Raw genomic sequence first — 22,939 nt, 5'->3', positions numbered from 1 at the left:
CATCCACAGAAGCCTGTGGGGAGGGAGAGCACAGAGACTTTAGGAGAGGGTAATGTTGGTTTAGAATGACGGTAATAGTCATATGATTAATATTTAAAATAACATGTATCCTGCTCCCTTCCATTATGTCTCCCAACAGGGCATCTCAGTTAGCCAGGTGCACACACACACCAGAGCTTCCCGTGCAGCCATCATTAATGTTGTCAATTTCCCCTGTGCATTTCCCTATGATGGAGTGTAAATATGTCTGTGGGGAAAAGTTCAGGCAATAATCTCACCTGCACCTCCACAAATGTGTCAAAATGTTTGTTGGGGAAAAGGCCCATCGTTTGACTCGTTATTGTAGTTTTAAATATGCCTCAAAAAAAGGTGTTAATCACAGTGTCGTCATCTCAATTGTTGTCATGTACGACTCACTCTCCACTCCTCCCATTAAGACATGGTATTCCTCATCAGCAGAGGACCTGAAAAAGCCCAGTGGGCAACACTGACTGCTGAGTGGGTTGAGCTGCTGGCAGAGCGCTTGATGTGATCTCCCTCCCAGTCCACAAATTCTAACACTTACGCTACAATGTAATGAAATGGAAATCTGATATATTGCCTGAGTGCATTAATAAGAACTTTTCTGCCCCGTTCTGGGAGAAAATGGAAAAAGACAGACATTGTGAAAGCTGCAGAGAGAGAGAGACAAATAAACTGATGGAAAGAGTAAAAGACACTGGGAAAAAAAAGATAGAGGCGTCCTCTGCAGTCATGTTGTTCTGTGAACTGTGGAAGTGGGAACGGGAGTTGATACTGTGTGTGGATATCAAGGTCCTGGTACGGCTCAGCACAGCTCATTCCCCATGCGCACACACACACATAAACTCAAGAGGCCGCATTCCTTCCTTTGCTGTCAAAGACTCAAGTTGCTTCATGAGGACGAAACAAAACAAAAGACATCATGAGAGAAAAGCCACAGACGGAGCGATTGAAAAGTACATGCAGTGCTGAGAATACTTAAAATAGTTAAGTAACCAGCCGCACAGTTTTTTTGAGTATACTCAACTCAAGGATAATGTGTTGTGTCAACTTGCGATAAGAAGTTGGCTCAGTGCTATCCTACCTTTGTCAAACTTAATAGTATTATTCAGACCCACTAATATACTTGAGTTAACAGTTAAAAGATTGTATTAGATATATCACTGCAGGAGGCTTGCGGAGCTTTTGACGCTAGTCTAGAAAAATGAGTCAACGCACGCAAGGAGGGGTGAAAATCAGGAATCAGGAAACATTTATTGCCAAAATATGTCATACATACAAGGAATTTGACTTGGCGGTTGGTGCGCGACAGTAGACAGTATGACAAACAGTTTTTGTCTGGGGTGAGAGGGGGTCCTTCAGGGTCCTAGAAGCGAACAAGTCCTGCAGGGACGGCAGATTGCAGCCTCTCTGCAGAGCGGATGACACGCTGCAGCCTGCCCTTGTCCTTGGCTGTGGCTGCAGCGTACCAGACGGTGATGGAGGAGCAGAGGATGGACTCGATGATGGCCGTGTAGAAGTGCACCATCATCGTCTTTGGCAGGTTGAATTCCTTCAGCTGCCTCAGGAAGAACAACCTCTGAGCCTTCTTGGTGATGGAGCTGATGTTCAGAGGTCCTGGGTGATGATGGAGCCCAGGAAACGTAAGGAAAAGGCACGCAGGCATGATTTTTAATGGTTTGGCCCACTTGAGATCAAAGTGGGCAGTATCTGGCCCAAACCTAAAATTAGTTGGACACCCCTGGGTAAAGGAGTCTTACTAGTAACAAAAACAACGGCGTGTTGCTTAATGTCTCCTTCCTTACCTGTACATGTCTCGTGCATCTCAGGGGTACAGCACGGGTAACTGAAGCTAAGCTATCAGCTAAAGCCCTCCAGGTTCAACGCCACCAACACTAACGGAAGGAAAAGCACTCTGCCGCAACATGTTGGCTAACCTAAGGTTAGCCTAAGACTAACTTAAAGATAGCTAATGTAAAGTGTAGGTCCTAGGATATTAGAAATAAACTGACGACATTGAACCCACCAGAAGACCACTCCCAGAGGTGTGGACACTAACTTTCACACCTTTACGGATCGGAATATATACCTGTAGGAACCATTGTTCTCGAGTTCGCTGGTGGAGGCAGCAGACGGGCACTATGGGGGGTCAAAGGACGGCCCTGGGGCCTGTTGGTTGCAAAGACCAGCGGCTCCTCAGCCGAGATGTTCTTTTTACCACAACATCTTTTCTTTTATTAAATACATTTGATTTTAACCTTTCGATCTGGGATGTCCTTTGTCCGTCCGGCGTTTCTTTATTTTGAAGACAGCGAAAGCGTGCTTACAATGTAACGTCTGCTACAGCACTAACATTAACTAAAGCCAAACCACAAGGCTCGGATCGTCTGAATAGTTGAATAGTCAAGAACAAAAACAGTCTTGCCTGGTTTATTTGTGCATGAAATGAACGGCACTCTGCAGCATTACTGGAGCTGTGGGCCGTGGCTTTCTCCCGCAGACGTGCGCATGCGCAGGAAAACGTATTTCTATTTCTCGTCTTCTTATGCTTTTACACCAGTTAGTTTTTCTCTCTTTGTTGGACACTTATTGGTGACAGACTCAATCAAGATTTAGGTTTAAAAAGTAAAATGTCAATTAAATGAAAATGGGAAAAAAAAGGTAGCTAAACCAGAACAACAACAACGGTATCGAAAAGCAATGCATCCTATATGTGTGTGTGTGTGTGTGTTTACTAACATATACGCATGCCCACTGGCCTTAGTGAACTCGGAAAATGTCCAATTAACTACAGTTAATTAACTATTTGTCTCCTTAAAGGTTTCAGTGGATTGCACTACTTATTAGTAAAGTTGACATTTTGAGTTAGTTCAACTTTTTTCAAAGGCATTTGTTGCCTTTAAAAAAGGTATTTGAAGTTGGGTTTTTTACAGTGTGAATGTCAGAAAATAGTCATCTATTGTTTAGTTTATTTGTTTTGTACTTGTTAAATGATTTACTTCATTTCTAACAACCTTTTGTCATCATGAATGACCTACTAATTACGTAATCATTGGGCGATTTGCCTACTCTGTGTTTTTCGTGGGGAGGGGTTAATGAAGGTGGTGGTCCTGCAGCTCAGGACAGGTTCTGTCAGTGTTGTGGGTGAAAGGAGGGAAGCGTGTTTCTCCTTTTCAGTAAAGCCAACAAGGGGCTGGTGACAAATGGAGTGTAAATGAGATGGACTCTAATCGCCTTTACCAAGTGTGTTGAAGGCCACATTTTAGCGTCTGTTGTACCCCAAAAACATAGTTCATGGAAAAGTTTCTCCTCAGTTTGAACTCAACCTTCTGCCGATCGATTCAATATTTGAAGTTTTGAATTGTACGCCAAACACATAATAAAATATGCATGGCTGGACAGTTTTTGAAAGGACTGTAGATCTTCTTTTGATGTTCTCAAAACATTCCATGATGTGTTTCATCATAGAAACAAAAATAAAAAAACAACTACAATGTGTACATTTATTCAATACAATTACAGGGCACATCGCATTATCCCAATTACTGTGCTATGTAAGAATCCATTACGTCCAATCCAAGCCACAGATGCACTACACAGGTGGTTTCCTTGCATTTACAAAAGCGCTCTGACAGAAGAAAGCAAACAGGGCGACAGAAGAAGAGAGATCGCCTGCTTAGCTGGGGCAATGCCCTGCAGAGGTCACAGAGGTCAGGGCCGATTCAGACCCCTTCAGGACATTTTTCAAACCGGTGTGTACTGCTCTTACTGCCCTTGCCAGCTCCTCTCACTTGGGATTTGTGTTCTACGCTGTGTGAAAAGAGGGAGAAGAAGGTGATCGGATGACACAAAGAGGAGAGGTGGGAGAGAGTGATGGGCAGAGATGTTATCGGGCTGTGTTTCACATTCTCGCCGCCTCTTCTTTTTCCTCCCACCTCTCTCCATCTGCTGGCTGGGGGCCCTTCTCCCAGGAGGTGTCCATGAGGCGTCATTGGTGCGAGAGTTTCACCGATACAACTACATGACACGTGTTGCTACGAAGACAATGCTGGAGATAACCTCTGGAAGTTGTAGCTCCCTTTGGGCTGATCTCATGTTGAGTTTTTTTAAACCAAAGAATCACCTTTCAATCAGCAGCGCTGGTTTATCAGGCTCCTCGGATGGTAAACGTATGGGGGAAATGCCATCGCTGTAAAAGTGGCACAAGGTTTCATTAAGTTAAAGGCTAGCTAATATTACAGTTCTTTAACTTTTAAGAATCGTCTCTGTGAGGACTCATTGAATAGTAGTGAAACTAGAGGCAGAATAACTCTCTACCTGCACCCTGTGGTTGATGTGCAGTATGTCGAGCTACAGTTTTGTCGTTGAATTCAATTTGCAACCAGCATTTTGACACATTTCTGGCCCATAGTATTTTTTTAAAGTAGATTCAAGAACTTCATGGTCATTTTTCTCCATTAAATCCACCCAATGAGTTATTCACGTATTATTAATATAATGCCTAGCTTTTTTAAATCTGGAAAATAATTCATTTTTCAAAATGTAATGAATATTCCAAAGGAATCAGGTCTGTAAACGTTATTTAGTTTTTAAGATAATCAATCATGACACGTGTTCAGGGAAAAGTCTTTCACAGGCATCTTAAGCGAAGAATTGAGTTTAGAATGAGAGGTTTAGGGTCAAAAGAGTCAGAACCAAACAAGCAGCTCCAGGTCTTCCAAGTCCTCCAAGTCCTTCAAAGCTGCAGGTCTGCTTCTACTCTGAGCATCTTAAATTAGGACCGAAGACCTTTTTGTTTACCTTTTAATTAAACCACATTCCATGGTGAGGTGGATACACTTATGACAAATACCGGGCCAAACACATATTCGTTTCATTTTCGTTTCCGTCATGATTTAAAGGTCCCACATCATGCGGTTTCGTTTCACCCTGTCCCGTTGCCGTGTTTTAGGTTTTGTTTTCCACTCTTAACTTTCGTTTCGTTCGTCTCGTGCAGCAGCCGTCGGCCGGTCGGGCGGAGGCTCTGCGGCAGCATGTTCTCGTGGGGAGAGGACGCCCACCGGGGCTTCCGGCTCAAAGACGGAGCGAACAGTGACAGGGGGCCCTCAGCGGACTCCGGGGTCCGTCGTTTAGAGCTCGGTTACCGGCTCGCGGGTCTGTCCGCGGGCCGCAGCGCGCTCGCCTTCGTCAAAGCCAACGGGAACGCGTTCGTCATCGTCAGGAAGCAGAGCCGAGGCGGGAAGCAGAGTGAGCAAATGTCGTTTGTGGGCGCAAAAAAGCAACCACTTACTTACAAATGCATGTTATATATAACTATGTCTACACTTGCTGTGTTCTGACCAGAGTTCGTGAAGTGTAAAGAGAAGATTCAGGCCGTGGGTTGCCATGGTGATGATAGTGATGTGGTGGTCCTGCTACTGTCCGAGGGAGGAAGGGTTTTCTTTGTGGATACTCACGCTTACAATCCAAAGTATGCACAACCTGAGGACTTGATGTTAAATCGTTGTGCCCTGAATTGGCAAGAAAATCTGTTTCTGTCTCGTAAGATCTCTAAATGATCGGTTGTGTTTCGTTTCTGTCTCTTGTCAGGCCCCTGGAAGCTCTTTGTAACATACCTGTGTCTCAGGTTGCTTGTGGGGGCCAGCACTCAGTGGCCCTCACCAAAGGTACAGTGTTCCGCTAATCTACAGGCTGAATCAATATGGCTGTTTTTCAGCCGTACAAGATACGTTTGGTCCTATGTGACACGAGTCAAAAACAACAGAGATGAAAACAATTATCTGTGCTGTATTGTTGTAGAAAATAAATGCTGCTTTATTACACATTATTTCAATATTTAAAGATGTTTTTTACGAGTGCGATTAACAAGTTAATTTGTAAGAGTTACAGCATTACTGCCCGGGAAGTGTCTCTTTAGCTCTTTTAAGATTGAAGACAGAAAATGAAATCGGATTTCTCCCCAGGTGGTCAGGTGTACACATGGGGCCGGAACTCCAGGGGCCAGCTGGGTCTGGGGAGGAGTGAGACCTGCATCGACTCGCCCCAACGCCTGGGGGGTCTGTCAGCGCTCCCCCTGGTCCTGGTGGCAGCAGGAGGGGAACAGAGCTTCGCCCTCTCCGTCTCCGGGGCCGTGTTCGGCTGGGGCCGAAACGACCGCGGGCAGCTGGGGCTGGGAGACACAGCAGGTACTGCAGCGACAAGTTCCCTTTCCATCTGCTTCCCTTGAATGGGAATTCACTGTACTTTACGCTCCTTTGAAGATGGATTTTACAAGCAATATTGATCTGATCTACACACAGCATGCAAACTTGAATGTTTAATGTCTTTTCTGTAGACAGACACACGGCAACTCCTGTTCACTGTCTGAACAAGAAGTCAATCATTCACATTTCCTGCGGAAAGGACCACACTGCCATTCTGACAAAGGTTAGATTTCCCCCACGTCACCGATTGGTTTATGGACTATCGATCTGAAGCCTCAAAACATTTTGAACGTATTCATGTTGTTGTTTTTTTTCCTTGCCATCTTTGGTCTTTGGTTGCCGAAATCTTGCCTTTTTTGTGACCAAAAGTGAGTCGAGACGGGGAAGTACAACCCAACGCAGAAAAAAACCCGTTTACTTTTCATGAACTGAAAACACACTCTGAAAGGGTTAAAGTTCTAATCATGGACAACTACCAGACCACAGAATCCAGTGGTAGAGACCGCCCTAAAGCATACTCTGCTTCTTGGTCTATTGGACCATTATTTACTAATTGAGCATCATGCTGTACTGACTCCTACAACTAGAGGGGTCTTCTCCGCCTGACTGTAACCACTAACCCTCACACATATTATTGCTGGAAAAAGAGCGCTTTATTTCTGTGCAACAAAAATAAGAACAATGATAATTGACGCTATTGACATTCACTCAATTGACAGTAAAAAAATTGTCTATTTGGGGGCCCAACATATTGTATTATTCACAAGGAATTATTATTCACAAACAGACCCCTATCTCCACATCAATGTGTGTATATTCCGACATCAACAGGTAGCATATCAATATCCATGCTTTTTTCACTGAAAACAGCAGCCTCTTTCAGCTCAAGACGATGTTAACGCACACAGCGAAGTGAAACAACACAGAGTACGATAATGGATCCATGGTTGTTGTACAAAATATTTATTAATGCAGCCTGAATTTAGAGCAAACGTACTGACATCTCAGATATCTTTAGACATGTAAATAAGTAACAAGAAACAATACGTGGGAACTTGATTGATTTTCTCTGGATGCTTCCTCAGAATGCTGCCGTGTTCACCTTCGGCTCCGGGCAATATGGACAACTTGGGCACAACTCATTCAGAGACGAATTACGACCACGGCTGGTTGCAGAGCTCTGGGGGGCAAAGGTCGCCAAGATTGCTTGTGGACGGTACGGTAAAACACATTTTATGATGCAATTGTCCTGAGAATAAGATTACAAAAGTAATCAAATCTGTGATGACATTAAAATGTTGTATATATAATAGATGACACGTTCTCAGGAATCACACATTAGCTTTGACGGAGTCAAAGAGGGTCTACTCCTTCGGCTGTGGAGACCAGGGCCAGCTGGGCCACGGGAAGGAGAGTCATCCGTCTGTGCCACTGCCCGTTCAGCTGCTACAAGGTGGCTGCTTTTAGAAAATAACTGAATAAAACCACGTGAATCCGAGGAATGGTGTCAGGGAGGGGACAACACATTCTGCTTTCTATTCCAGATGCAACTGATGCTCAAATTGGAAACATCTTCGCAGGGGGAAACTGTTCCTTTGCAACGTGCACGCCTACTGAGGTACCGACACAAACGTGCACAGACCGCGATGGTCGGTGTCATGGTGATGTGCGACATCAACTCAACCCTGTTTATTTCACAGGGCATCCACGAGGAGGCAAATGCCGCCGGCATCAAAACACAGCATTGTCTCAATGACATGATTGACAAATGGACCCTCGAATACGATTCAAAGACATGGAAAAAGATCAAACAGTGAGTAAATTGCTTTGGCAATATATTTTCTATGTGTCGGCTCGATGTTCTATGACTGCCACGACATTGGGAGATCATTGGGAGATTTTCAACACAGACATGAAAATGTCTTCACAGGGAAATCCAGAGGACATTCTCCTCCGCTTCCTGTGTCAATACAATCTTCCTTGAGCAGAGGTAAACACGGTATCGCTGCGCATGAACACTTCTTCACACGTGACACATGTCAATGACAGTGATGACTGTTCTTCCAATATAATAATATGGTCCGTGGCCAAACACAACTGTGCCTGAGTAGCTTTTCTAAATATGTTAATCTATTAACAAACAAATCTTTTCTCTGTGTTTTAGCAAAGACAAACATTTCCAGACTTCACCAAAGTATTCAGGCTTGAATTTGTCAGTTGCACGACTCGCTTTTGAGAAATTGGTGAAACAGGACAATGTTTTTGCTGAGGTATGTAATCAAAATATACGTAATGTGCGCAAAGGGTTTCAAAGTTATCTACTTTGAGTATCCTCTATGTGTTGCTGTTAGCGGCTGCTAACAAGAAGTCTATGGCATTCTAAAATCAAATCATGTTATTTGCCCTTAGGTTGAGGCTTCTCTCCTCCACTTGCTTCCTTCCCTTGATAAGAAGCCATTGGGAGTGGAGGGGTTGAGGATCTACCTGCTTCTCAACGAACTCCTGCATGTGATCCAAAGGCACAAACAGGATCGATCGAGCACAACTCTCGCCAAGGCGATCGCTGTTTCCCTCCTAAACTTGTCCGCTGACAGTCTCCAGGTCATAGGTACAACATCAGTCTCACATCAGCCAAGTATTGTTCATGATGACACATCGTACATTAACGTTATTACCCTTTAGTTTGCATGACATTTTCTTTTTTTATTGGAAGAGGTGGAAAGTTGACCATAACTTTACATCTGTCATAAAAGGCTATCATTTACTGCATAAAACAAAGTAGTGATTTATCAAATTTACATCCTTTTGAAATGGCTTGTTTGCCTGTTTAAGATGATGCAAAGTGATCTAGACATGGCGGTAAGAATGATAAATGTTTCTTTAGCATGTCTATTTCCTTGTCATCTGCTTACTGACCTTGATGTCCGTGTAATCTTTATTTTGTCTTGCAGGGGACTGGTGGTCCTCACTGCCGACCTCCACCATGGTTGAACATGTTAACGTGTGGAAGCAGGCCCTCTCAGTGATGCTCTCCTCAAGGACTGTTTCTCACTACTTCGGACCCAGAAACTTGGCGCTAGTCCTCCAGAACATGTACAACGTTAGTATCATTTATCTGTTGTGTCTTCTATTAACGTCACAGCATCATCTTAAACACTATTGCTACAAAATACAGTTTTACATTTGTTGAAAAGGTCAACAGCAGGACAGCAGAACCTCGACGGATGCCAGAAACGGATTTCTGTTTGTTGATTGACAAACAGTTTCTCTGGGAGGATGTGTGCGTTTGGATTTGTACACAACTCAAGGTAAAAGGAACACATGGTGAATATTTTGTGAGATAAAAGCCATAATACATTTGAAACACATTTGATACCTGTAATCTTTTTTTTTTGCCTCTTCAGAACGTGCCCGTGCAGCCATTTATCCTGTGTAGCTTTCCATTTCTTATGGATCTTGAGTCAAAGAAATTTGTTTTTGACCTGAGTGCTGAGATCACAAAGGTAACTGAAGCTTTGAACTCATGAGAACTAGTGTTTATTTTTTTTATAGAAGACATGTGTGAGAAACACTGAAGTTAGCTGACAGTCAGCCAACACAAAAAAAGAATAATAATTTCATCTTGAACTCTTATTCCAGAATAATGCACAGGACTCTCTTTCCGATATGTTTTGGACGTTTTCTGAGGAGTCCTTTGACCTAACCCTGACTCGAGCATCCATCTTAGACGACACCTTTGAACAGCTTGCTGCTGTGAATCCTGAGGAATACAAGTTACCACTCATGGTAAACATGTGATCAAAGAGCCACAAGTTCCACTTCATGCATTGCATTGTTGTATAGGTACTCTTGTATATGCTACTGTGCCAGGAGGGAAAATGGAGTTTGTGTAATTTTGTTTTACAGATTTTTTTTTTAGAGAACGACACAGATGTAAATGATCTTAATCTCTACAAAAAAGATTTTTTTCACGAAGTGTTTCACGAGATGATGTCAACTTGCATGTTTATGTTCAACGACTCCAAAACACTGGCCTGGTTCCCCTCCAAAGTAAGACTCTACATCAGATCAGATCAGATCTTGAATTATTATCATCCTATTTTGTTTCTATTTTTCTGATTTAAGTTGCGTCTTCCATCAAAACCAGGCAACAGAGGTGGACGAGAGATACTTCTACTTTGGGGTTCTGTGTGGATTGGCTTTGTACAACCAGCACATCATACACTTACCCTTCCCACTGGCACTGTTCAAGAAGCTGCTCGGTGTAAAGCCATCACTCGGTGACTTGATCGAATTCAGCCCATGCGTTGGAGAGTAAGAGGAGATATATACATTTTACTTATAGTCAAAACATCCAATTTGGTATTTCATGTGTTTTTCCATTTTATTTTGCTCATAGGAGTCTGCTTAACATCCTGGAAGACTACGAAGATGACGACATCCAAAAGCTCGACATGGATTTTGTAGTATGTGGAGTATTTTACAGATAGTCAATAACAGTAATTCTCTTTGCAAAAGTCTAATAGTCTGATCATTTCCCAAAGCCTTTGATTTCACTGTGTGTTTCTCTTATAACTGATCCACAGATTTACTGGGATGACAAAGAAGTTGACCTTGATACTAAAAATCCTGGAAAGCCACTGACAGGGCAAAATAAGTAAGGACCATGCATTTTTGTGACTTTTATGGGCTTTTTGTTATTTGACTATAATTGAAGGAAAACACTAATGAGCATTAATACATGAGTGAGAGGAAGTTCGAACCAACTGAGACAAGGTAACAAAAGAAAGAAACTCTTAAAGAACTAAGAATCAGACACAGAATTAATCCCTGAGTTACTCCACAAGTACGTTTTACGGAAATGGAAATTAAGCTACAATAGTTTCACGGGAAAATACCTGTCAGCGAGATATCCATCACCTGCTACGACCTTTTTGTTGACATGAAACTTCAATCTGCTAAATCAGGAAGGAGTTTGTGGAGGCCTACGTGAACCATGCCTTCAACACATCGGTGGAGGGTGTGTTTCAGGAGTTCAAGCAAGGCTTCTTCAAGGTATGTCACCAGGATTTGGTGAAGCTGTTCCAACCAAAAGAGCTGCAGGAAGTGCTGGTGGGCAAAGACTTCCATGACTGGGCAAAGCTGAAACAGGTACGGTCCAAAACAAGACCTCTTTGCAGTCTAGTTTTCTCACAACTGCTTTATTGCATCCTCATCCCTGTATCATGCTTGATCCGAATACTAAAAGGTATCAGAAGTAGTTGTAACAAGTCTTTTTCTCTTCAATTAGAACACTGGTTATGAGGGGGTGTACCGTACCACACCACCTCACCCCACCATACAGATGTTTTGGGAGGTTTTTGATGAACTGACTGAGGATCAGAGGAGAGCTTTTCTTTGTAAGTATTTAACCTTACTTTGACCTATAAAGACAATTATAAGGTATTATTTTGAATAGATTTGCTATTTCATTTCCGAATGAAGAGAAAGCAACTTATCAGAATCAGACAAATCATCAGAATCTTATAGTCGATTTTTTGTTTTTATTAACCACAACTCTTTTAATCTCGATGGTTCATGAATGTTTTTACATTTGTGGTTCTCTCAGCCCACTCTCAGACGTTGGTATAAGAATGATCCAACCGTTTGTTGTCAGTCATTTAGCGTGCAGGAACGCAGTGTTTTTGCTTTTTGCGTGTCTACGCCATGTGGTGTGTACTGAGTGTAAATGCATCCCCCCTTTAGGTGTTTGAGAAAGGGTTCGTAAACTTTTTTTGAAAACGTTTCGTTGATGATGTTTGTTACCTTAGGTAGCAACACAACACAAGTGACATGTCTTGTTTGTCTGTTTTTGTTTGTTTGTATTTTACTTAGTTTAGATACTTATTTAAGCCAAGTATGATTTTTATCATGAACCTAAGTAGATTCTTGCAATTTATTTGTTTTTTATGTGGTTTTTATGCTGTTTTTACGCTGTTACCATAGTTCTGTTGCCTACGCTAACCAAAAAATGTTTTATGGTGAGAAAAACCTACAATGGGTAACAATTACACACCGTGTATACGCCATCCCACGAGATCGGGCTGGTTCTATACACTCGCTCACTTGTCAGAAAAGGCCCTTGCGCAGTGGGTGTTTTACCAGAAACTTTGGTTGCCTGCGGTCAATAACACAACTGTTCCCCTTAGCGAAAGCAGCATTATGTCTGACTCAACAGTCTGACTTCTGGGGAAGGGCAGAGCAAAGCTTAACACTTACCATGTCACAAAAATAAGGCAAGACACTGACAAATGACCATTTTCCCCTCCACTAGGGTTCGTGACTGGCTCTGAAAGGGTTCCCATTCTTGGCCTGGACAAGATCAAGATGACGATCAAGGTTAAAGAAGTTGAGGACCTCTGCTATGACGAGTACTACCCTCAGACACATACATGTTTCTCAACCCTGGAGCTGCCCTTGTACTCCACCAAGGAGATCATGCACACCAAGCTTACAGAGGCCCTGAGCAAGAATAGAAAAATCTACTCTGACTGTATCTGAACTAAACAGAGGACATCGCATTGTAAGAGAGCTTTTTGTGAATGGCTGAATGAGGAGCCTTTCTAAGCTATTGCTTATGTAACTGGGTATTAGCAGGCGTGACAAGACTTATATTCTTTTAAATAAAGATGTGTGGTGGATGTACATAAATATAGATAGTATATATGTATAAACTGTATCCGTATATTACGAGATTTTTTTAGCAAGTAGCACAAAATGTATTCCTTGCAAAAAATAAATGTTCGGCGGCAAAGAAGCCTACTTTCTACTGCAAAGAAGTAAATTTAAGCAAATGTTTGTTACATCCAATGTTTTATCTTTTGGAGCAATAAGAATTGAAACTGTATGAAATCGACTGCATCATCTGGAACAGCACTTATTGAGTGGGCACACATTGATACCGAAGATTGAAAAGCAGCACACATTTTCCCAACTACCCTGAGACTGGAGGAGCTGTCCGTCGTCTGTAGATAGTCAGCTTGGTTGATTTATGTTGAAGGGAAATAATGCTACTCATATATGAGATAAACATTATTGTCAGGAAGGTTCGTTGAAGGCAGGACTCCAATGCAGAGTTTTTTCGAAACACAAAGACTTTAATGGTCAAAAGGTTTTCAAAAGGAAAAAGGCCAAAACAAGGACAGGAACCTGGAACTTGAACATGGGCTTCCATACAATTTACAATGACGCCACAAGTGACAACAGACACACAGGGCTTAAATACACTAGGGAGCTGCAGGTGATTGGAAACAGCTGGAAACAATCATGACATGACAATCACATGGGAAGACAGGACAAGGCAGGAAGTGACGTGACCCAGGGAGAACAGAGGCAAGAAATTACAAAATAAAATCAGACATGAACCCAAACCGTGACACATTATGTTATGATATAAATAAAGTAAGAATTACCATCTATCTTTATGGTGGAGACACATTTTCCATATTCCATGATAAATGGATTTCAAATCATGGCACCCACTTATTTGATATTTCATGTTGAAGAGCCCATTTTTTTTCAAGGATTTAACTTTATCTTGTTTTACAACTTATTTCTGTTTACTGTTTGTCCACCCGTTCCGTTATTGTGTAGTATTGACTGAATTTCATGCATCTGCATCTGCATATGCTAACATATTTTGGCAACAAATGTTCCTGATTCCTGATTTAATAATTCATATTCTGATTAAGTGATGACATTTTTATCATTCTTGACTGTACACAGTCATTTGACTTGTTGGTAGAGGAAAGCAGCGAAGGGAAGCAATTTAGTTTACTCTGTTTTTCTCCAGAACCCCTTCTACTTTTTTTTCATTTTTATATAGATTTCAATGAATGAAACTACTAATATACACTTGAGTGGAAAATGTAACCAAATCAATGTTCATTTGAACTGATCATTGGGAGTAATCTTTATGTATTTATGTTGGCCATTTCAGACCATGAATCACAAATAGGTAAATTTTCAAAACAATTGAAATACTATGAGTTGTTTTTTCAGTATCAGTTTCAGTTTTAAAGAGAACCGCCTTTTCCTGGACGGGGTGTCTTTTGCAGTTATTGATATATATCCACAATTTTGCGGCACTAAATACGTGAAGAGGTTATTTAGGAGACAGGGTCGTATGTGGAGTAAGCTTGGTGGAGCTTTTTACTGAATTTTCTGATTTGAGGATCTCAGTTCCAGTGTTCTTATTCACTCTCTGTAATCATCAAAGAGTAGAAACCGCTGCAGTCATGCAGAAACAGCAGTCATCAACTCTAGTTTCACTTTCGTTTTTTCTTTCACTTCTCGAGTTGCAAAGCTCCACCCACCTCTGACTCACTGGCTCCTGCGTGTACGTTTCGTTTTCCTTTCCTCACAGCAAAACATGCACAATAAACCAATCAGGTTTCGTTTCCGACTGTCGGAGGTGAGACATAAAGAGCAGCTGACGGGTCCCCACAGACATTCTACCAGGATGCTTTCATGGGGAGAGAACTGCCAGCAGGGCTTCCGGCTGAGAGATGGCTCGAATGTCTCAGCAGGCGATGGAGTTCACCTATTAAACCTCGGCTTTGATATCACGGATCTCTCAGCAGGTCACAGCGTGCTGGCTTTCATCAAAAGCAACGGAGATGCCGCCATCATTCGCACAACAGAGAGCCAGGATGGGAGAAGAGTCAGAGGAAAACAGAGTGAGCATCAGTTTTCATAACCTGCATTTGAGTTCTTACTCTTATTTGCTGCAGTGGTCTGTAGTATACCGAGCTGCTACACTCACAGTTCACCTGCTGTGTTCTCACAGAGTTAGTGAAGTGTAGAGAGAAGATTCAAGCCGTGTTCTGTGATGATCATACGGTCACCCTGCTCTCTAAGGGAGGAAAAGTTCTCTTTGTGGACACAACTCGCACTTACATTCCGAGGTAAGGAGAATTCTACCTAAAGATGTCGTTTGATGTCCTGAATCAAAATGTGTGAAATGGTGCTGATTTGTATTACAAAACCCTCACCTGGGTTCCTTGTGGGTATTTGAGCTCTGTTTTGTGTCTGTCTCTTGTCCTCGCAGGCCCCTGGAAGCTTTTTGTAACATACCTGTGTCTCAGGTTGCTTGCGGGAGCCAGCACTCAGTGGCCCTCACCAAAGGTACAGTGAAGTCTATATAGTGCTCTGCTACTAATCTACAAGCTTGGAGCTGTTGGCTCCTACGTTTGTCATGGAAACTCTTCTTAAATAGTTTCAGGCAATAAAGTAAAATGAGTCACATACTATCTGCTTAAATTTTGTTATACCACCCCTGCCTATTGTAAACTCTCTGTTATGTTGACCTGGTGGAAACAACATCTCAGCCAGCGTTGGGACGGGATGGTAAAAGCTGACCTAAAGTCCAATAGTGGCTGATGTCAATGCATAGTACAAGATAATAATTATTATAGTAACAACATCTGTTTATAAAGCACTTGGTTTGTAAAAGGCAAACCTGCCAGGTCGTCAGAACAGTCATTTCTCCACAGGTGGTCAGGTGTACACATGGGGCCGGAACTCCAGGGGCCAGCTGGGTCTGGGGAGGAGTGAGACCTTCATTGACTCGCCCCAACGCCTGGGGGGTCTGTCGGCGCTCCCCCTGGTCCTGGTGGCAGCAGGGGGAGAGCAGAGCTTCGCCCTCTGCGTCTCCGGGGCCGTGTTGGGCTGGGGCCGAAACGACTGTGGGCAGCTGGGGCTGGGAGACAAAGCAGGTCAGGATAAAAGCCTTGTCTCTACTATATAACATACTACTATACCTGTTGTATGTTAACCGGAATATACATTTTTCACAATAGACAGACCAAAACCAACTCCCGTTTGCTACCTGAACACAAAGAAATCAAGTCACATTTCCTGTGGAAAGGAGCACACTGCGGTTTTGACAAAGGTTAGACAAAATAAAAACCAACCGAGGTAGTTTAATGCAGCACTAACCCTTTGAATTGCAGAGAAATGGAAATATGTAACAATAAACAATTGGTGGGAACTTAAAAAGTGTTTTTGTCGGGTTGCTTCCTCAGAATGGTGCCGTGTTCACATTCGGCTCTGGTCAATATGGACAGCTTGGGCACAACTCATTCTGTGATGAACTACGACCTCGGCTTGTTGCAGAGCTCTTTGGGGCAAAGGTCACCAAGATTGCATGTGGATGGTACGGTACAATTGTGTGAATTCAGTTTCAATACCTATGCACATCCAACATTGTTGATAATTTTTTGCATTCCAATTGTTACTGATTTTGCTTAGAAATGCCAAAGTCAAAGCACTATGTGACGCAATTTACATGTTAATCTTTCTGTATTATGAAAAGGATTGTAGCTTAATGTAGTGTGACTTTTACGTGCGCAGGATGCCTTACCTCTTTTCAGTTCCCCTACAAAGCCAACAGTGTGTAGCAAAACACTCTCTGAATGGCTGTCATTCCTGGTAAATTGCTTGCTTGTCGCTTACATATTAGCCGACCTTTTAAAGCAACACATGTCCGATCCATCCAGCGTAGCTATGGAGCAGGTAGCCTAACGCCTAAGCATACGCTCTAGGAACAGCAGTTTAGTGGCCAGGGTTGTCGTTTATAACAAGCATATTATAAAGATTCTACCCACTATTCATTTTAATGTGATATTGATACAGTTGTGCACATCTCCATGAGAGTGCTGTTTGATAAACAGTCTTTTCATTGTTCCTGTTCAGAACATCCACAGGAATGGCACCAATGGAAAGCTCCTGAAAAAGCATCTTGGTTGTCATTGAAATATTTTATGCTGCAATTCTCCATCAGGCATCACACATTAGTGCTGACGGAGTCCAGGAGGGTTCACTCCTTTGGCCGTGGAGAGTGTGGGCAGCTGGGACATGCAGAGGAGAGTCATCCATCCGTGCCGCTCCCTGTTCAGCTACCACAGGGTGAGTAAGCTTGTAAAATAACTGAATTGATTACATTTTTGTTTCAGAGACAGAGATAACTTTTATCATTTTATCATTGCAGACACCAATCATGGTCCTATAATTGAAAACATCTACGCAGGAGGAAACTGTTCGTTTGCAACTTCGGTTAAGGTACCAACATGAATACAGTACATATGAATTGTGGCGATAAACCCACTGATTTTTACATGTGAAGTCATGTGTAGTTTATTTCACAGGAAGCACGAGAAGAGTCGAACACAGCCAGGGTCAGCAATGTAACCACTGATGTAATTGACAAATGGGTCTCTGAATGTAATTCAAAGTCATGGAAAAAGATCAAGGGGTAAATATATGCAGTAGCAATTATCATATAACTGCTTAGCCGGTTAACTCTATTAACACTGTATTCTCAATGTTTATTAACCAACCCCATGAAAACCTTGCAGGGAAATCCTCAGGACTTTTTCCTCTGCATCCTCTATGAATCAAATCTTCCTCGACCAAAGGTAAAAGCCATCAGTAGATAATCTCCAAGTCTCTTTGTCACTCAAATTACATCAAATTTACACTGCCATGTGTCTCCAAAGCAACGACAAACATTTGCAGACCTCGTCAAAGTACTGCGGCTTGAACATGTCACATGCGCGGCACTCTTTTAAGAAACTGTCGAGGAAGGATCACGTCTTGGCAGAGGTACCCGACTGACATCTTGCCTTCATGTGTACCTTCAAGTCTTCTCAGTGATCCTGTACTCAGTTATCACGTTTTGTGCTCTCAACAGGTCCAGGATGCTGTGCTGCTCTTGCTTCCCTCTCTTGACGAGGTGCCGGAGGGAGTGGAGGGGTTGAGGATCTTCCTGCTTCTCAATGAGCTCCTGCATTGGATCCAGAGACACGGCACGCGAGGAACGAGCACGACTCTCACTGAGGCGGTCGCCGCCGCCGCGCAAAGACTCTCCGCTGAGAGCCTCCAGGTCTTAGGTACGACGAGAGCAAGATGTTCGACTGTTGCATATGCTTCTTTTAACATCAATCATAGGATCATGTGATTGGGTACCAATGGATTAAAACTGAGTAGCAACTACTCTTGTGGCACACTCCCGACCTCACTCATATCTGTGACATTTGCTTAGCTGTTAAACTGTAACTGATGTCTGCAATTCTCCCCGTTGTCTTCCTCAGGGGACTGGTGGTCCTCACAGACGTCCTCCACTAAGGTGCGACACGTTGGCGTATGGAAGAAGGCCCTCTCAGAGATCCTTTGCTCACATCCTGTTCCTCGTGGCCCGCGGCTCAGAAATCTGCTGCTAGTCCTCCAGAATATGTACAACGTTAGTATCTGTCACCTTGTTTTCTTTCCTGGGAATTTAAAACACGCCGACTAACCCTTTACCTAAACGCACCTGTCTTAAAGGCCAACGGGCGGGTCGCAGAACATCAGAGGATCCCAGAACAAACCTTTTGTGTGGAGGTTAGCCAAACATTTCTCGAGGAGGATCTTAGGATCTGGCGGTCAATGTCAAATATGAAGGTAAAACTATGAACAAAATACACGGTTCTCTTTCTCACTTTGTCACTTTGCAAACGGTCTCCATCAAGGTGAAAAAAAGATGTATTGAAAGCTAAAAAAAATCTGTGGTCCGGAAGTTTATAATTTTGTTAATGAAATGTTTCTATGCTGTCTTCAGGTTTTGGATAATCGGCCATTTGTTCTTTGTAACTTCCCATTTGTGATGGATCTGAAATCAAAGAAAATGGCTTTTGACATCTATGCCACAATCACTCAAGTACGTATGGCCTGGAAATTTGAGCGTGGAATTTTCATCGTTGTATAGTTTGCCCTCAAGTTAGCAATATGTGTCCTGTCGAGTTTAACAAAGTGGCAAAATGTCTATTTACGTTACCAATGTAATTATAAGGCTGTTAATATAAGGATATAGAGGGGCCTAAGGATATAGAGCTTTGAACTCATGAGAACTAGTGTTTTTTTTTATAGAAGACATGTGTGAGAAACACTGAAGTTAGCTGACAGTCAGCCAACAAAAAAAAATAATAATAATTTCATCTTGAACTCTTATTCCAGACGTATGCACAGGACTCTCTTTACGATCTGTTTTCTGAGGAGTCCTTTGGCCTAACCCTGAGTCGAGCATCCATCTTAGACGACACCTTTAAACAACTTGCTGCTGTGAATCCTGAGGAATACAAGTTACCACTCATGGTAAACATGTCATCAAAGAGCCACAAGTTCCACTTCATGCATTGCATTGTTGTATAGGTACTCTTGTATATGCTACTGTGCCAGGAGGGAAAATGGAGTTTGTGTAATTTTGTTTTACAGATTTTTTTTGTAGAGAACGACACAGATGTAAATGATCTTAATCTCTACAAAAAAGATTTTTTTCACGAAGTGTTTCACGAGATGATGTCAACTTGCATGTTTATGTTCAACGACTACAAAACACTGGCCTGGTTCCCCTCCAAAGTAAGACTCTACATCAGATCAGATCAGATCTTGAATTATTATCATCCTATTTTGTTTCTATTTTTCTGATTTAAGTTGCGTCTTCCATCAAAACCAGGCAACAGAGGTGCACGAGAGATACTTCTACTTTGGGGTTCTGTGTGGATTGGCTTTGTACAACCAGCACATCATACACTTACCCTTCCCACTGGCACTGTTCAAGAAGCTGCTCGGTGTAAAGCCATCACTCGGTGACTTGATCGAATTCAGCCCATGCGTTGGAGAGTAAGAGGAGATATATACATTTTACTTATAGTCAAAACAGCCAATTTGGTATTTCATGTGTTTTTCCATTTTATTTTGCTCATAGGAGTCTGCTTAACATCCTGGAAGACTACAAAGATGACGACATCCAAAAGCTCTACATGGATTTTGTAGTATGTGGAGTATTTTACAGATAATCAATAACAGTAATTCTCTTTGCAAAAGTCTAATAGTCTGATCATTTCCCAAAGCCTTTGATTTCACTGTGTGTTTCTCTTATAACTGATCCACAGATTTACTGGGATGACAAAGAAGTTGACCTTGATACTAAAAATCCTGGAAAGCCACTGACAGGGCAAAATAAGTAAGGACCATGCATTTTTGTGACTTTTGTGGGCTTTTTGTTATTTGACTATAATTGAAGGAAAACACTAATGAGCATTAATACATGAGTGAGAGGAAGTTCGAACCAACTGAGACAAGGTAACAAAAGAAAGAAACTCTTAAAGAACTAAGAATCAGACACAGAATCAATCCCTGAGTTACACCACAAGTACGTTTTACGGAAATGGAAATTAAGCTACAATAGTTTCACGGGAAAATACCTGTCAGCGAGATATCCATCACCTGCTACGACCTTTTTGTTGACATGAAACTTCAATCTGCTAAATCAGGAAGGAGTTTGTGGAGGCCTACGTGAACCATGCCTTCAACACATCGGTGGAGGGTGTGTTTCAGGAGTTCAAGCAAGGCTTCTTCAAGGTATGTCACCAGGATTTGGTGAAGCTGTTCCAACCAAAAGAGCTGCAGGAAGTGCTGGTGGGCAAAGACTTCCATGACTGGGCAAAGCTGAAACAGGTACGGTCCAAAACAAGACCTCTTTGCAGTCTAGTTTTCTCACAACTGCTTTATTGCATCCTCATCCCTGTATCATGCTTGATCTGAATACTAAAAGGTATCAGAAGTAGTTGTAACAAGTCTTTTTCTCTTCAATTAGAACACTGGTTATGAGGGGGTGTACCGTACCACACCACCTCACCCCACCATACAGATGTTTTGGGAGGTTTTGGATGAACTGACTGAGGATCAGAGGAGAGCTTTTCTTTGTAAGTATTAAACCTTACTTTGACCTATAAAGACAATTATAAGGTATTATTTTGAATAGATTTGCTATTTCATTTCCGAATGAAGAGAAAGCAACTTATCAGAATCAGACAAATCATCAGAATCTTATAGTCGATTTTTTGTTTTTATTAACCACAACTCTTTTAATCTCGATGGTTCATGAATGTTTTTACATTTGTGGTTCTCTCAGCCCACTCTCAGACGTTGGTATGAGAATGATCCAACCGTTTGTTAGTCATTTAGCGTGCAGGAACGCAGTGTTTTTGCTTTTTGCGTGTCTACGCCATGTGGTGTGTACTGAGTGTAAATGCATCCCCCTTTTAGGTGTTTGAGAAAGGGTTCGTAAACTTTTTTTGAAAACGTTTCGTTGATGTTTGTTACCTTAGGTAGCAACACAACACAAGTGACATGTCTTGTTTGTCTGTTTTTGTTTGTTTGTATTTTACTTAGTTTAGATACTTATTTAAGCCAAGTAGGATTTTTATCATGAACCTAAGTAGATTCTTGCAATTTATTTGTTTTTCATGTGTTTTTTATGCTGTTTTTACGCTGTTACCATAGTTCTGTTGCCTAAGCTAACCAAAAAATGTTTTATGGTGAGAAAAACCTACAATGGGTAACAATTACACACCGTGTATACGCCATCCCACGAGATCGGGCTTGTGCTGTACACTCGCTCACTTGTCAGAAAAGGCCCTTGCGCAGTGGGTGTTTTACCAGAAACTTTGGTTGCCTGCGGTCAATAACACAACTGTTCCCCTTAGCGAAAGCAGCATTATGTCTGACTCAACAGTCTGACTTCTGGGGAAGGGCAGAGCAAAGCTTAACACTTACCATGTCACAAAAATAAGGCAAGACACTGACAAATGACCATTTTCCCCTCCACTAGGGTTCGTGACTGGCTCTGAAAGGGTTCCCACTCTTGGCCTGGACAAGATCAAGATGACAATCAAAGTTAAAGAAGTTGAGGACCTCTGCTATGACGAGTACTACCCTCAGACACATACATGTTTCTCAACCCTGGAGCTGCCCTTGTACTCCACCAAGGAGATCATGCACACCAAGCTTACAGAGGCCCTGAGCAAGAATAGAAAAATCTACTCTGACTGTATCTGAACTAAACAGAGGACATCGCATTGTAAGAGAGCTTTTTGTGAATGGCTGAATGAGGAGCCTTTCTAGCTATTGCTTATGTAACTGGGTATTAGCAGGCGTGACGAGACTTATATTCTTTTAAATAAAGATGTGTGGTGGATGTACATGAATATAGATAGTATATATGTATAAACTGTATCCGTATATTATGAGATTTTTTTAGCAAGTAGCACAAAATGTATTCCTTGCAAAATAAATGTTCGGCGGCAAAGCAGCCTACTTTCTACTGCAAAGAAGTCAATTTAAGCAAATGTTTGTTACATCCAATGTTTTATCTTTTGGAGCAATAAAAATTGAAACTGTATGAAATCGACTGCATCATCTGGAACAGCACTTATTGAGTGGGAACACATTGATACCGAAGATTGAAAAGCAGCACACATTTTCCCAACTACCCTGAGACTGGAGGAGCTGTCCGTCGTCTGTAGATAGTCAGCTTGGTTGATTTATGTTGAAGGGAAATAATGCTACTCATATATGAGATAAACATTATTGTCAGGAAGGTTCGTTGAAGGCAGGACTCAAATGCAGAGTTTTTTCGAAACACAAAGACTTTATTGGTCAAAAGGTTTTCAAAAGGAAAAAGGCCAAAACAAGGACAGGAACCTGGAACTTGAACATGGGCTTCCATACAATTTACAATGACGCCACAAGTGACAACAGACACACAGGGCTTAAATACACTAGGGAGCTGCAGGTGATTGGAAACAGCTGGAAACAATCATGACATGACAATCACATGGGAAGACAGGACAAGG

At 42.1% G+C, this 22,939-nt stretch overlaps 2 protein-coding genes across 4 annotated transcripts; both read left to right on the top strand.

Annotated features, from left to right (window-relative positions):
• The first annotated feature begins 4,927 nt into the window (after window positions 1–4,927).
• Window positions 4,928–13,123, top strand: LOC120809730 (putative E3 ubiquitin-protein ligase HERC4). Of its 2 annotated transcripts, none has more exons than XM_040163753.2 (23): window positions 4,928–5,268; window positions 5,365–5,491; window positions 5,611–5,687; window positions 5,985–6,206; window positions 6,356–6,447; window positions 7,310–7,440; window positions 7,553–7,677; window positions 7,769–7,842; window positions 7,925–8,037; window positions 8,155–8,214; window positions 8,389–8,494; window positions 8,634–8,832; window positions 9,176–9,324; window positions 9,419–9,532; window positions 9,629–9,727; window positions 9,864–10,010; window positions 10,131–10,274; window positions 10,372–10,538; window positions 10,624–10,690; window positions 10,811–10,881; window positions 11,192–11,375; window positions 11,515–11,623; window positions 12,538–13,123. In XM_040163753.2, exons 1-23 carry the CDS (start codon window positions 5,055–5,057, stop codon window positions 12,762–12,764), a joined length of 3,018 nt encoding a protein of 1,005 aa, XP_040019687.2. In that variant the 5' UTR covers window positions 4,928–5,054; the 3' UTR covers window positions 12,765–13,123. The 2 variants fall into 2 exon arrangements, with proteins under 2 accessions (XP_040019687.2, XP_040019686.2); XM_040163752.2 differs by having other exon boundaries at window positions 9,620–9,727.
• Window positions 13,124–14,644: 1,521 nt separating this feature from the next.
• On the top strand, window positions 14,645–22,494 carry LOC144383706 (putative E3 ubiquitin-protein ligase HERC4). Of its 2 annotated transcripts, none has more exons than XM_078082465.1 (23): window positions 14,645–14,941; window positions 15,052–15,169; window positions 15,313–15,389; window positions 15,758–15,979; window positions 16,064–16,155; window positions 16,289–16,419; window positions 17,047–17,171; window positions 17,254–17,324; window positions 17,399–17,517; window positions 17,621–17,680; window positions 17,762–17,867; window positions 17,956–18,154; window positions 18,356–18,504; window positions 18,588–18,704; window positions 18,862–18,960; window positions 19,257–19,394; window positions 19,515–19,658; window positions 19,756–19,922; window positions 20,008–20,074; window positions 20,195–20,265; window positions 20,576–20,759; window positions 20,899–21,007; window positions 21,916–22,494. In XM_078082465.1, exons 1-23 carry the CDS (start codon window positions 14,725–14,727, stop codon window positions 22,140–22,142), a joined length of 3,009 nt encoding a protein of 1,002 aa, XP_077938591.1. In that variant the 5' UTR covers window positions 14,645–14,724; the 3' UTR covers window positions 22,143–22,494. The 2 variants fall into 2 exon arrangements, with proteins under 2 accessions (XP_077938591.1, XP_077938590.1); XM_078082464.1 differs by having other exon boundaries at window positions 14,648–14,941; window positions 17,411–17,517.
• Window positions 22,495–22,939: the final 445 nt, after the last annotated feature.

Source organism: Gasterosteus aculeatus, chromosome X (genome assembly GCF_964276395.1).
Source record: "Gasterosteus aculeatus chromosome X, fGasAcu3.hap1.1, whole genome shotgun sequence".
Taxonomy (NCBI): domain Eukaryota; kingdom Metazoa; phylum Chordata; class Actinopteri; order Perciformes; family Gasterosteidae; genus Gasterosteus; species Gasterosteus aculeatus.
The sequence above is the reverse complement of the archived record's forward strand: the minus strand, read 5'-3'. Positions and strand labels throughout refer to the sequence as shown.

Excerpts from the sequence above, each read along its gene's own strand:
- LOC120809730 (XM_040163752.2), top strand. The coding sequence starts at position 5,055 with ATGTTCTCGTGGGGAGAGGACGCCCACCGGGGCTTCCGGCTCAAAGAC. Across the intron at positions 5,492-5,610 it reads ACTCACGCTTACAATCCAAA|GCCCCTGGAAGCTCTTTGTA; the intron begins GTATGCACAACC and ends GTCTCTTGTCAG. Across the intron at positions 10,275-10,371 it reads TGGCCTGGTTCCCCTCCAAA|GCAACAGAGGTGGACGAGAG; the intron begins GTAAGACTCTAC and ends CATCAAAACCAG.
- LOC144383706 (XM_078082465.1), top strand. The coding sequence starts at position 14,725 with ATGCTTTCATGGGGAGAGAACTGCCAGCAGGGCTTCCGGCTGAGAGAT. Across the intron at positions 18,155-18,355 it reads TGAGAGCCTCCAGGTCTTAG|GGGACTGGTGGTCCTCACAG; the intron begins GTACGACGAGAG and ends TGTCTTCCTCAG. Across the intron at positions 19,923-20,007 it reads TTCAGCCCATGCGTTGGAGA|GAGTCTGCTTAACATCCTGG; the intron begins GTAAGAGGAGAT and ends TTTTGCTCATAG.